The sequence below is a fragment of the Chaetodon auriga genome, chromosome 22, assembly GCF_051107435.1.
Source record: "Chaetodon auriga isolate fChaAug3 chromosome 22, fChaAug3.hap1, whole genome shotgun sequence".
NCBI lineage: Eukaryota > Metazoa > Chordata > Actinopteri > Chaetodontiformes > Chaetodontidae > Chaetodon > Chaetodon auriga.
This window is the reverse complement of record NC_135095.1, coordinates 5610499-5623711: the sequence shown is the minus strand read 5'-3', so window position 1 is coordinate 5623711 and position 13213 is coordinate 5610499. Positions and strand designations below refer to the sequence as shown.

General features: G+C 42.7%; 1 protein-coding gene across 2 annotated transcripts in view; it reads left to right on the top strand.

The window, feature by feature from the left end:
• Positions 1 to 10800, top strand: part of LOC143314806 (uncharacterized) — a 29295-nt gene extending 18495 nt beyond the window's left edge. For both annotated transcript variants that reach the window (XM_076722007.1, XM_076722008.1), the window contains 4 exons: positions 7159 to 7350; positions 8282 to 8435; positions 8542 to 8727; positions 8853 to 10800. In XM_076722007.1, the coding sequence (XP_076578122.1) occupies positions 7159 to 7350; positions 8282 to 8435; positions 8542 to 8727; positions 8853 to 9183 (863 nt within the window). In that variant the 3' untranslated portion in view covers positions 9184 to 10800. The remainder of the gene's footprint in view (positions 1 to 7158; positions 7351 to 8281; positions 8436 to 8541; positions 8728 to 8852) is intronic.
• The last annotated feature ends 2413 nt before the right edge of the window (positions 10801 to 13213 follow it).

The following is a 13213-nucleotide window of genomic DNA, read 5'->3' as shown; positions in this document are numbered from 1 at the left end:
TGGCCTGACAGTTGAAGCTGAATGGCAACGACTAAATGGTTGTAGGAATGAAAGTGAAGCAGGCAGCAAAGACAAACACCTCCAAAAATCTCATCGAATCTGTTTTTGGCACAGTGTGAAGCTTAGCCTCATCAATGAAAACAATAATTTGACAGTTTGGGATATACACTTGTTTTCTTTATTACCGATATGCCTCTCATGTCTCACATCATTCTGTCACTTCTGTACAGTAGAAATGTAGCTGAAGCCAGCAGCCAGTGAGCATAGCTTAGCACAAAGACTGGAAATGGGGAAACAGCTAGCCTGCTACGAGCACAAAATGCTACGAAATGTCCCAAAAAAAAAAGAAATCAATCCATCAAATGCTCTTGCTCTGTCATTTCCAATTTCCTCTAGTAATAATGGGGTTTTGGAAGTGATACTTCTCGGTATATTTCTCATTTCACTTCCTACTTTTCCAGAATGTCAGAGTGAGTTTTCGTTGCCTTTTCCCATTTGGAACAAAGTGACATCCACTGTGGCTGAACACGCAAGAAAAGAAAGTGGAATTTAAGAGCTTGTGTGCCTTTGACATGTAACTTTGATGAAGGCTTTCAGTTCAAATGTGCTAGTTTTTCTGTGCCAAGAATTTATTTTTTGGTTTTTATGGCATCCGTTGAACATCTGGCCTCAGCCAAGTCTATTCTCTGAAGATTTGAGAGCAGCATTAGTCCCCTCTGGCATGTCAGTGAGGTTAACCAGTCAATCAGTGATGTCTGTAGCTCTAAATTAGGCCTATTGTTCCTGCTCTTTTTACCTGGACAGATTATCCTCAGTCAGATTCTGTCAAAGCTGCCAAAGGAGACCTTGCTTACCTTTCAGCTTCTACCTCTGGGTTCTGCATGTTGTCAGCATAAAGTCTCAACCAAAAAATAAGCCCTATACATATGTCACTTCATTTCAGTCTGCTAAGCATTTGGGACTCACTGGATACAAGCATAAGTGCATGGCTGAAGCAAACATGCATGTCTTTATGTGTTTGCGCAAACACACACACACACACACACACACACACACACACACTATGCAAGCGGAACGAGAGCCGGGGGGATTAGGTAATCTGTTCTGATACCACGCATCAGTGAGGTGCCACAGAAATAGATACGCCGATGGAGAGAACAGAGAGGCATGATGTTTGTTTGAGGGCAGATGACATACAGCTGGAGCAGCTGGAGCAAAGGGACCAAAAAAACACTCGGGAAGGAGAAGAATCAGACAGGAACACAAGGGGGAACGAGATGAAGCTACTCAGCCATCAGCCAAGAATGCCATCTTTCATTAACTTCAGCTGAGACTTTTAGCGTCTGGTAAAGTCTGACTCAGATGGAGTTTATTTTTAACCGTTGTTTATCCAGGGAAAACTGACCAAGCATGGAGGAGGGAGAGTCTTTCCCTCAGTCTGCTGAGCTGACGTCTAACTTCCAGTTGCAGGGTTTATCTTTTTCTAATTTCATTCTCCGTTTCTGACTTTGCTGTGTTTCCTTCTTTACTGAAAGAGAGCAGACAGTCTACTGCTGTTGTTGCTGAGCTGATGTTAAAACAGATCACTCATATTAACTAAAAATAGACTTTGTGAGTACGCAGAAAACGCATAGACGATGGCTCATTTAGCACATCAACTCCAGAGATGCGAGCATTAAAGCTGCACTAATCAAAACTTTAATTTTAACAATGGATCAAATGATGCGTGACGTGGAACAGGCTTGTTATAGTGGGGAACCTGTGGAGAATTACCGTTTCAACATCTTTCAGTTCATTGTTTTGGTTGAGTCTCAGCACCAAGCAGGCAAAGTTAGCCAATAGGTGAGATCAGGAGAATTTTGCAGGTAAAGAATCAAATATTTCCCTCAAGAGTTGGTGGGGACCCAAACAGAGCTAAAAGGAGAGTGATATAAAGTAGGACTGAGATTTGTTGGATGGCCAGAAACACAGACAGATTATCATTCATGTAGACAAACTCTAAATGAATGATAATGTTGCTCTATCTGCCAACTGGATGTGCAAATAAGCAACTGTTTGCTAACATGTTTACTGAATCAACCGCGTGTTAATATGTGATAATATGGCAATGTTGTTTTTAGAGTCTGTTTTGCTGCCCCCAAGTGGCCGGAAAAATGAATTGACACTGCTTCAAAATACTGAGATCTGTTCATCCTTTCCATTGTGCAGCAATAACAAAAAATATATGATCTACACTGTACTTAAAGGGGCACTCCACTCATTTTACACATCAAAATTAGCCTAATTGGTGGGTAGCTAACTATGGCCATGGACTGAGACAGACAGGGAGAGTCTAACACAAAGTTGCATTATGGGAAGTGTGATCCAGTGGAGCTTGACTGACATAAGACTCCAGGTCTGGATACCGGTATCTCAGCTTCTTCTGTGCACAGATTTGGACCATTCCTTGTCTAATCTGTCCTCTGACTTTATGAAAGTCCAATACTAAACCCGTGGAGCACTGCCACTTTGACTATTCACTGGAGAAACACATTTGGACTGATAAATTTTCCCCCGCTCCCGCCACCAGTGATAACATTTAGAGGATATACAAGTTAAACTAAGCAAGGAAACTAAAACGTACAAATAATGTAAAATAATCTTAATTGTGAGCACTAACACATATGAGAGACACTCCTGGTTACATACAGAGACGGTACAGCAAAGATTTGACTCAGTCATAAATTTATCAGAGCCTTGCGCATCAACAGCACAAGAAATGAGTGTCATATCAATGTGGGCTTGTCAGCTTACCCCCTAACAGTGTACCTAATCTTCTCCAATTTAATAAAATACAGCATATCCCTATTCCATTGTTCAAATGTTGGAGGATTACAATCTTTCCATCTAATCAAGATTTGTCATCTGGCCACCAGCGTGGCAAAAGAACAAAGACTTGAATGTTATTTAAAGTGAGATTTTGTGTCTCCGCACCAGCTAAAGTAAGGGAGGCTGATGGTTCAGCTTTCTTTAAAGGAATATTCGGGTGCAAAGCACTTCTTGGTATTTTTTGATTGGGGTGAGGCATTAATGATCACTTTATAGGGTGAGGTCTTAAATTTGGGGTTTATGTAGTAGAAAAATAAGTGAGTGACTAAAGGTCCTAACAAATATGTGTGTTTGGGCAGGGAACGCTGGCATTATGTCATGGATGTGTCTGACATGGGTGCATCTAGCGAGTGTGTATTTGTTCTGTTCACCCATTCTGTGCATGTGAACGTGTATGTGTGTGAATCTTTAATGCAGAGAGCCTAATCTTTATTTAATCACAAACTATTCCGAGTGCTTCCCTGACAGAGGCAAGCGGGGAAGGTTTTCGAGAAGAATGCAGCAGAGTGGATGCTTGGTCGCCGGCGTCAGGTTGCCAGGTTTGGGTGTCCAGAAGTGTATTAGAGCCCAACTGGCAGCTGAACACTTTGACTGGCAACCCACAGTTTCCACGATGACAGAGAAGCTTTCTGAATGGCGCCGAACCAACATGAAAGAGCAAACAGAGCAGAGAGTCAACACACACATACACACACAGAACTGATGTAGTGTCCTCTCTGTGTGTGTGAAACACACACATCCTGGGCATCAGTACAGATTCCAGACACACACACACACACATGCACACAAACACGCTTTACTTGCATCCAAACTGAAGTCAAGAAAAGTGAACAACACAGCAAAGTGAACATGTTTTGTATGGATGCTGGGCTGCACTGCACGGTGTTCTGTTTGTTCACTCCACACTGGTGTCATTGTTCCTGTCCTCTGTTCACTGTATGTCAACTCACGGGGAGGCGGGTGTTACCTCTGCGTCTTGGGGTTTGTAGGGATGGGGACAAGTTTCCTGCTGTGGCGTGGCAACAGCCAGCAAAAAAAAAAAAGCACCTCAGCCAGAATCTTAAAACACAGACTGTCACGTAATATGTTCAATATTTTATCCGCCTTTATTGAGTTAAAGGCTTTTCTTTGGCAGGCGGGTTTGTGTGTGTGTGTGTGTGTATGTGTGTGTGAGGAAGCTTAGGAGGTGCATTCAAGATTTAAGTCCTATGACTTTGTGTAAGTTTCCAGAGTACGTACTGTATATACCTTAGGTAATGAGCTAACTCCTGTTAATGGCTGATAACAAGGTCATACACTGATATTAACATAAAATCATTTATAAGGATGGTCGTGATGAAACCACAGTGAGTAACATACACCTCAATTCACTGCAAAAGTTCAAATTACCCATAGGACACTGCAGCACCAAACATCGAAGTTATGACAAACAGCTACAGCATGAGTTTGTGTCATTATCTCAGTATTATCATGGCAGCAAATAACAGCCTGTGCAGCCAAATTAAATTTAAGATTTGCTCTTATTGGGATACTGTTTACTAATTCTCCTGTAGATATAACAAGCAATGCTATAAAGCCCAATGAAGTCCCACTGAAAATGACACTGAAAGTTTATTAACCTTGCCGTGAACTTGATCATGATCGATATCCCCATGTGGTCAGTAAACAGATAACTGTGTTGCTCTGTGCCACGTGTGAGTCTTAGCGACAGATCATTGTGCCGCAGCTCCTGCTACTGTAATGAGGTCTGATAAACTTGCCAGATGAATCTCAGATGATAATTAAAAGCACCTCAGTTTAATTAAACAATATCATATTGGATTCATTGAAATGCTAATTTCAGTCCTGAGTATTCTTTCACCAAGAGATTCACATCTCTCAAACGCAAATGATGTTTCATTTTCAAGCGGCAACAGTCTCCTCACACTGCAAACAAAGACGGGAGACTGGCATTGTTTTCCAAATCTAGCTATTTTATTCCCCAGTTAACTTCATTCATTCTATTCAAACAAATGAAGTAACATTCAGACCTGCGTTTCTGATGGTTTGAAGCTTGGATCTGGGTTTCTCTGCAAGTCTTTGCTCGAGCAAAAGCCAAACGTGTGGAAAAAAAATTAATGATGTGTTTCAAGAGAGAAGTTTTGAACAGAATCTTGTAGCAATCGGACACTTTCTGAGCTTTTGAATAAGCTGGAAGTCACCAAATACCCACATACACACACACACACACACACACACACACACACACACACACACACACAGTGGTAGCATCGGTAAAAGGTCTCTTAAGGGAAACAGGATGGCTTTTAGTTTCCCCTTTAAGAAGTCAGCTTGTCCTTGTTTCACTGCACTGTACCCGTTGCGCACGTGTTTGGTGTGTGTGCCTTGATGTGCGTTCGTGTGTGTTTATGCGTGTGTGTGTGTGTGTGTGTGTGTGTGTGTGTGTGTGTGTGTGTGTGTCGAAGGGGATGCTGTCATCTTCACACAGGATCACGGGATCCTCTCCCTCTCTGTGTCTACTGCTGCAGAAATCCTCCCATCTGTCGCTCCTAATCAGCGGAGAGCAGCTTGCATGTTCACAGGGTCTTACAGTGGGATGACATCTCTCTTTCTCTCTCTCTCCACACACACACACACACACACACACACAAAGAGAGAGAGAGCTTACACTAATACTGACACAGCAAACTGCAGCATCACGTGCCCCTCTGGCTGCTACTCATTAAAACATCATATTGGCAAACATAACACCATGCTTTAATTATCTTTTCTACGTTTCTTTTAAAATCAAAAGCTCTTTTAAAGCTGCGCTAATCATGATTTTTATTTTAACAATGGAAAAAAATGGTTTTGTGTCATGTGTAAGGTGGCTCTTAGTGACAGACCCACAGAGAATTATCATCCAACTCCTAAGAGGTAAACAACTGATTTTCACACACAGTAGCATGATCTTTATATGGTGTAATTTGATTTGGTGATCGCCCGCTTCTGTCACTGATTCAAGTGAAAATGTACCTCACCAAATCACTCAATACATGCATTGCACTTCCTCCTATAATAAAGACAGATGGGGTTTGTGTAGTTCTTATTGGGCAGCTATCCTTTGTCATCACAAGTAATCGCTGAGTCATCAGCACTGATCAATAAGCCTACTGCAGATATCATGTGGTCATCATGTGCTGTGGTGCTGAAGTAAAATCACGCTTATTTTCTCTTTGATTAAGATCCTTTGAGGGATGTTTTTGAGCAACTAGCGACGCTGTAGGTTTACATGAGATTTCCTGAGTGGCTCAAAAAATCCCTGCAGCACAGTCTTACAATAGCTGCTGCATCACGAGACCTCAGATGTATTTGCGTATTGTAGCATGAGGAAGATAAAAATAGTACTCTCTGTCTCTACCGCTCTCCGTCTCTCTCTCTCTGTCCGTCTATCCAGTGTAACTGCTAATCTCAGGCTCTCAGCATTGAACAGAGATGCTCTGGACTAAGCTGTGTCTGTGTTTGACAAGAAACAGGAGGGAGAAAGAGAGAAGGCAGAGAAACAAGTGTGGGAGAGAGGAGTAGAAAGAGGCGAACGGAGACAATGGAAGAGGGGCTTTTAGAGTTGATAAAGTTCACATTTTCAACACAGATAAAAAAAATTCCAATAGTTACAGTGGAGTGAGATAGATGTAAATGTTATGAGTGGTTCAGATTCTACATGAGGCCTGTTTACAGAGGTGTCATAATCCAGCAACGGTCAATTTAGAGTCCAGGATGTGACCAAAATTAAATGAAGCAGGGAGAAAGGGCAGGTTTTTGACAAAGGAAAGAGTGATAAAATTCAAAAAACTCCACAGATTATTTAAAAAAAAAAACAAAACTCACAGATTATAGGCAAACACACAGAGATCCCGGAAAATGTTGAAAAAACTATTGGAACCGTTTTCTTTCTTGCTGAGAGTCAGCTGAGAAGATCGATACCACGCTCATGCCTCCATGCTAAATATGAGGCTACAGCTGGCAACCTGTTAGCTTAGCTTAGCATGAAGACTGAGGGAAGTAGCTAGCCTGGTTCTGCCCAAAAATAAAAAACACTAAGACAGTCACTACTTCCTAAAAACAGATAGTAAGATCAATCCTTACATCTGACTCTTGGCAAGAAAGTGAAAATGTATTTTCCAACATTTTAAACTATATCATTTCAGGAGCATTTTGTATAAAACTGAGTAGCTCTCATGAATCTTCCATATTTATGTGTCTCTCTTTGATCAGTGAAGTGACTTTCTGCTGCGTCTCCTCTCTCCTCAGGTCTGTCCTGCGTCCCCGTCCTGCCACCACGTCGCGGTTCCTTCTATGTCGAGAGTGGGACAGGCGTGTCCATCGGCAGCGTGTTGGCCTTCTGGTGCAGAGAGGGATACCAGCTGGTCGGCAGCGACAAAATCTACTGCAATGTCAGGAACGGCAAGCCGCAGTGGAGCAACTACCTGCCCGTCTGTGAGGGTAAGGAGGTTTAAGCAGGTTTATTTGGAAAATCAAGCAGATTTTCAGCTTCACTTTGCAATTACTCATGTTCCAAATGAGCGGTTTTCGTAAGTGAGTTTTTTAGTTCACAGCAGCGACTAGTTTCCCCCTGCATTCAGTATGAGCTGCTCCATTCCAATGGTTGGTCTAGTTCTCATTTCTCACATCTCGCTATGCATGAAATGTGGGTGCAGCTTGCATGTAAAGCACTGCCGGTGCACGACACTTTATCATGCTCAGGGAACATGCCTCACTTTTCCTCTCAAAATGTAAACATATCGTGGGAAATCAACCTCTTGCTGACCGGAGAGAGAAAATAGCAGAGAAAAGGTCAAATGTACTGAAAACTATTTTTATCTATCCAAGAGTTTATTAGAGCGATAAATGAAAAGTACACAAATGGTTGTTTTTTAAGATGTTGGAATTTTCTTTCTATTGCTAAAATTTGTAAATTGTTCAGTCAGGAGGCGAGACATGATGTTACTCCTTTTGTGTTTTAAGTAACAATCTCAGATTTCCATTTTGCTCTCTTTGGTGCCACCTATGGTGATAAGTGGTAATTGCAGGTGTTTTTTTTAAACTTCATTTCTAGAGATCCAAACGTGTGTTTCATTGCAGTCACTGATCTTTCCGTGGTCAGTCATAGTAACCATTTACTTGCTATGCTAGCTGACTAAGAAAGTACACTTCACACACAAATGAGAGGGAGTCTGTTGCAATAGCGCCACCCACCCTCTCTGGCGGACCAACAACTGCTGACGGAAAACGTGTCACCACCCAGGAATGTTGTTGGTACAGGCATCAAGGTCATAATACTGCAAACGCAGGGGCCACTGTTGACCACTTGACAGTCACTTCCTGCAGATCTGCTGATAAAATACATCTTTTTAAATGTCATTCTCCCCCACAGCCATCCCCAGACCTGAGGACCGCGGTCTGAGAGTGGCTGTGTTGGCTTCAGTGGTGAGTGGCATCGTCATCCTCGCCATGTCCCTGTCCTTCCTCATCTGCTGCCTGCAGGAACGATCCAGTAGGGACCGAGCCAAGAAGGAGGGACGGAGCAGGTAGGGCTGGAGAGAGGGGTCCCTCGATGTGCAGTAACCCCCTGTTCTCTGACTTTCCCCCTGCTTTATGAGGACTGCCGAGCTGAATTGGTTCTCCCTTCCTCAGGCGCAGAGAGAAGCGCTCGGCCCGTCGCAGCGAGTGTTGGTTGGAGCGAGAAGAGGGTGAGTGGGAAGCTTTCCCTCCTCCCAAGATCTTCCATCTCTCCCAGAGGATGAACCCCCGCCTGGCTCCCGACAGCCCCCTCTATCTGACTGGAGGACTCAGTGGATACGAGAACAGAGGATACCAGAGGTAAACTGGCAGCACTCACATCACGGAGAACCAAATATCATCATGCAAGGACATATCATACAAAAGTATATGATCAGGCTATGAATAGGATAAATAATTCTGTGTTTTCTCGCTCTGTCTTTCAGGAGTCAGGAGAGTTTGCTGAAGGCCTCCATGCCAGGACTCTACCGCTCTGAGTCTCAGCTTTACCCGCACGTCGTCCTGCAGAGGGTCCCGACTCCGACAGCGCCCTCTGCCCCTTCTGCTCCATCTGCCCCCCTCTACCTCCACCTCCCCTCCTCCTCCTCCGCTGCGTCCTCACCCGCCCACACAACCGCCCACAGCCAACCTCACCTAATGGCGCAGTATCCTACCCCGACGTACCCGCCCAACCCCAACACAGCCGTGCCCGCCTACCCAACACCGGCGCCTATCTACCCCAACCCCAACCCAACACCACAGCGGCCGTGGCAGTAGCTATGTCTTCCACTTTCCGTGTCCTGAAGCGGACATGAAAAGAGGGTGTACAAATGGAGATGCAGCCGGTGTTGAGGCTCCCCCTGTTACTGCATGCTCGCTGAACTTCTCCTGCATTCTGGACTCAACAAGAACTGAACACTGGAACTTTTCCTTCACTCTTACTGAACCTCTGCTGCTGCACTCTCTGCAGGAGGAGTTCTTTGGAGAAAGTCTTGATTTCTTTTAGCCGTCAGAAATTACAAGAAAACTTCAAGTAGCCGGTAAACAAGGGAACACAGGACATTTGACTTTAAAGTGTGACGTTTGTGAAAGAATAACCTGCGATGAAGGTTCAGGAAGGAGTGCGGCCGCCACTGTTTAGGCAGCTCAAATCTTTCAGCAGTGTTAATTTTTTAAATAGTTTATTGTTAGGAAAAGGATCCTTATCAGCCTTCCTGAGGTCCACATAAAGTAACCCAGACAGATATATACAGCATATGTATATATAAATATATATATATTTGCTTTAAAACTAAAGGCTTAACATGAACTTCTGAAATCTCACATGTGATGTAATGAAAGGTTTTGGGTCACTTTACAGCTCTTGTTAATATGTCCTGGAATTTCCCTGCACTGTGTGGAGAAAATAGACCAGCGATAGGGATTTATGGGTAGCAAACACACTGTGATTAAAGGCTGCAGCTACTGAATGCAGCCCATTTTCTGCTGTTTGTATGGATTTAATAATGCAGCGGTCGCTTTCAATTGATCCTTTCTCACGAAACTTGTTAACTAAACTTAATATTTTTGTCTGTGTTTGTTTCTTTTTCTCTGTCTGTTCTGAAGCAACTCATTCTGTCACATAATTATTGATGACAAAAGCTTGTTTTATGGTCATGGCAGTTTGGCTGGTTTTCTGTCAAAATCATTCAGGGCCCCTGATGGATTTAGGAACACGTGGAAGGCGCAGAACTGGACGCAGACTGGAAATTAGACCTGGGTCAAATAATAATTATCACAACTTGAATGCCTTTATGTCTGGTTTGAGCCCTAAAGGTTGAAACAATAAGTTGTTTATCGCAGACAGCCGTGCAAAATTGATTGTCAATTTCAAGAAAAGCTCTTGTGTGATTCTGGCCGCTGTTTTGTCTTCGCTGCACTGCAAACTGCACAGAAATGCACTGATATGTAAAGTTCAAGCAGGGAGGGAGAGAAACTTCTGAACCATGTCGACCTATGAATTCTGAATCACTTGAATTCTCTTAGCTTTGGCTGCAGTTGTGCAGCAAATGTGGATTTTGCTCCAAATGTCATTATTTTTAAATGGATAATTAACCTTTATTATTTGCTTGGTGTATGTACATGCATTTTTAATCATCATCTGCCCAACAGCCCCTTTAATGTTGTAGTCGGTTTACTCTCTTGCTGTGGGGGTTTTCTTTATTTTTAATAGGAAGACTTGAGTAGACACACTAACAAATCTGCACTTTACATTTTTGAAGGGGGGGTGGGCATAAACAGTTTGGACTGGACGGTCCTAAATGTGTTTCTCTTACTGTTATTATTAAACTCTGTTGTATAATAATAAGACTGCCATAAAAGCTGAATAAAGAGACTTTTGTTTAGTTGAACAGATCACACTGGGTGATTTCAGTGTGTGCTATTTTGGCAGAAAAGAGGAAGAAGAGGAAAAATAGATGAAGGAAGGAAAGAAATAGATGAAGGAAGGAGAGAAAAGAGACCTAATTCATCATAGTGTCATGACAGTTGAAAATGAGGAGATGACCTCATTTGCCTGCAGAGCGACAATGACGCAGGAGGAAGATGGAGTGGTTTGTCTGTTCACACTGGACTTTAATAACACCTAAATAAAAGATGGCTTCTGCTCAGTTTCTGCTGCAAACAGTATGGTTTTAAAAAATATGGTAAATTGAAATATGTGGCAAAGCTGCAGTGGTGCAGTTTGGTGGGGATCATTTAAAATTTGAAAGTTTGGTCCAGTCACATTCATGGGAAGGTAGCATTTTCTATCAAATGGAAATTTTTCATTAAATCCAGGCCGAAGTCAATCTGAGCATCATGCATTCATGCATTATCAATTTTGCACTGATTTCTTTTGAAAAACACACAAATAGACACAAATAAATGCATGAAATTCATCAGATACAATTTTACAGCTTGAAGTTACAGCCTTTGATTAAATAAGAGGGATGGACATCATAGGCGTTGGTCATAGGTGAGCGCTCATTCCACTGAGTGACCATGAGCACGATCTGCATGCAAAGGAAAACTGGCAGTAAAATCAGGCAGCGTACAGACTGCAAGCAATGGAAATCACCTGTACTGCAAAGATGGCATCTTTGCGCTCAAGAGTGGAAAATCAAAACCTGCTCATTTGTTTGGTCTGCTCTATAGATTGTTGTAAATGTATATTTGCATGCAAGCAAGAAGCGACTAAAAGTGGCTGCAAATGAGAGGAGAGGAGAAAGAAGACCTGCAAAGAGGTACGTTTGAGTTTTGTGCTTAGCTTAAGCTTTTCACACCTTAACAGCTTAAAGTAAAAACTTTCAAAACTCGACTAAAAAAAAAAATGCATAAGACGCTGCTACAGAGAGGCCAATTTGAAATGAGTGGGCTTGTTTAACTAAGATAACTTAAAGGGTCAGTTCACCCAAATAACAACAAAACATGTTTCCTCGCTTACTTGTAGTGGTAGCTGATTGTATTTTTTCCAGGTTTTGAGATTTATGCCTCCTTCTCAAAACATCTGTAGTGCTGAAAAATGCAATTTAAAGAACTGAATAGCAGCATCTCTTTCCACAAAAGAACACTGTAATTACTGCACTTATAGCACCTTTGTGGTGCAAATGAGCCACTGAGAGCATCTGCTGAAAGTCTGAAAATACCCTCAAAACTCAGCAGGGACGCGCCACAATATTGATAATTCTAAATGTGCCCAAAGCCTCTTCTACTTCCATGAATAAGCCTCTCAAAGTGTTCAAGGGCCTAATGCAAGACAGGAAGAAACAACAGCGCGAGTAAGATTTAAAGACGTGCAATTTTCCATATTTTCAGACAGGACTCATAAGTAATGAGTCAGTGATGTAGAGCTTAGTGCACCTCCTCGTACATTCCATAAGTGTCTGACACAGGATGAAGCTAATGATCATCACTCTCTTTGACTTGGCAGGATTTGTTTCGGTGTGACACCGCATGAGAGATTTCCAGCAAGCCAGCCTCTCCTCTTGAGATTTTCAGCAACATGTCCAAGGAGACCACCAAGCCACTTGAAAATATTTTGATGAACGCTTGTGAAGTAGGGTGGAATGACATCTGGTTTGTCAATGACATTTTCATCCTGATCGTAGGGGTGGTGGCTAACACTGCCCTGCTTTGTCTTTTTCTGCGGGAGAAGAAATCACTATCGGCCTCACAGGTAGGTGCAGTGCTCCCAACCTGCTCCTAGGTAATTTAAGGTAATTTATGGGGTCAAGGGGCATCACAGAGTGCGATTCATGTGTGTTGATTTATTTTTTTTCTGGAATTAATCAAAATTAACATGGTATTTCTTTACAACACGCCATTATTTTCAGAAACTTGAACCTGACCTAACCCTGTGTCTGAACCTTGTGTGTCTTTCAGGTTCTAGGTCTGAATGTTGTTGCAATGGATCTTATCTACCTGTGTATACTGCCTGTCAGCTTGTTTTATCACACTCATGAACAAGGCAATCATTCAGGTAAACACTGCTGGAGACTGGTTTTGATTCCATTGGCAGACAGGACCCTCACTATAACCCCCAAGAGCCTAGTCAGACCAAACAGTGGACAGGCAAAGCTAGAGTAGATGCAAACTAGTGAATGTGGTGGAGTAGTAGCAGAGCTGAACCAGTATATATACTATCAGGCTGATTAGGGGAAACGGGAAGCAGGTGAGTGAGTAGGCAGGGAGGATCGGTGGTGGAACTAGTGGGAAAGGGGTTACTATAGGACACAAGGGAGTAAACAGAATGAAAGGTGTAATGTCCTGTAATTGTCTGTTCACCTGA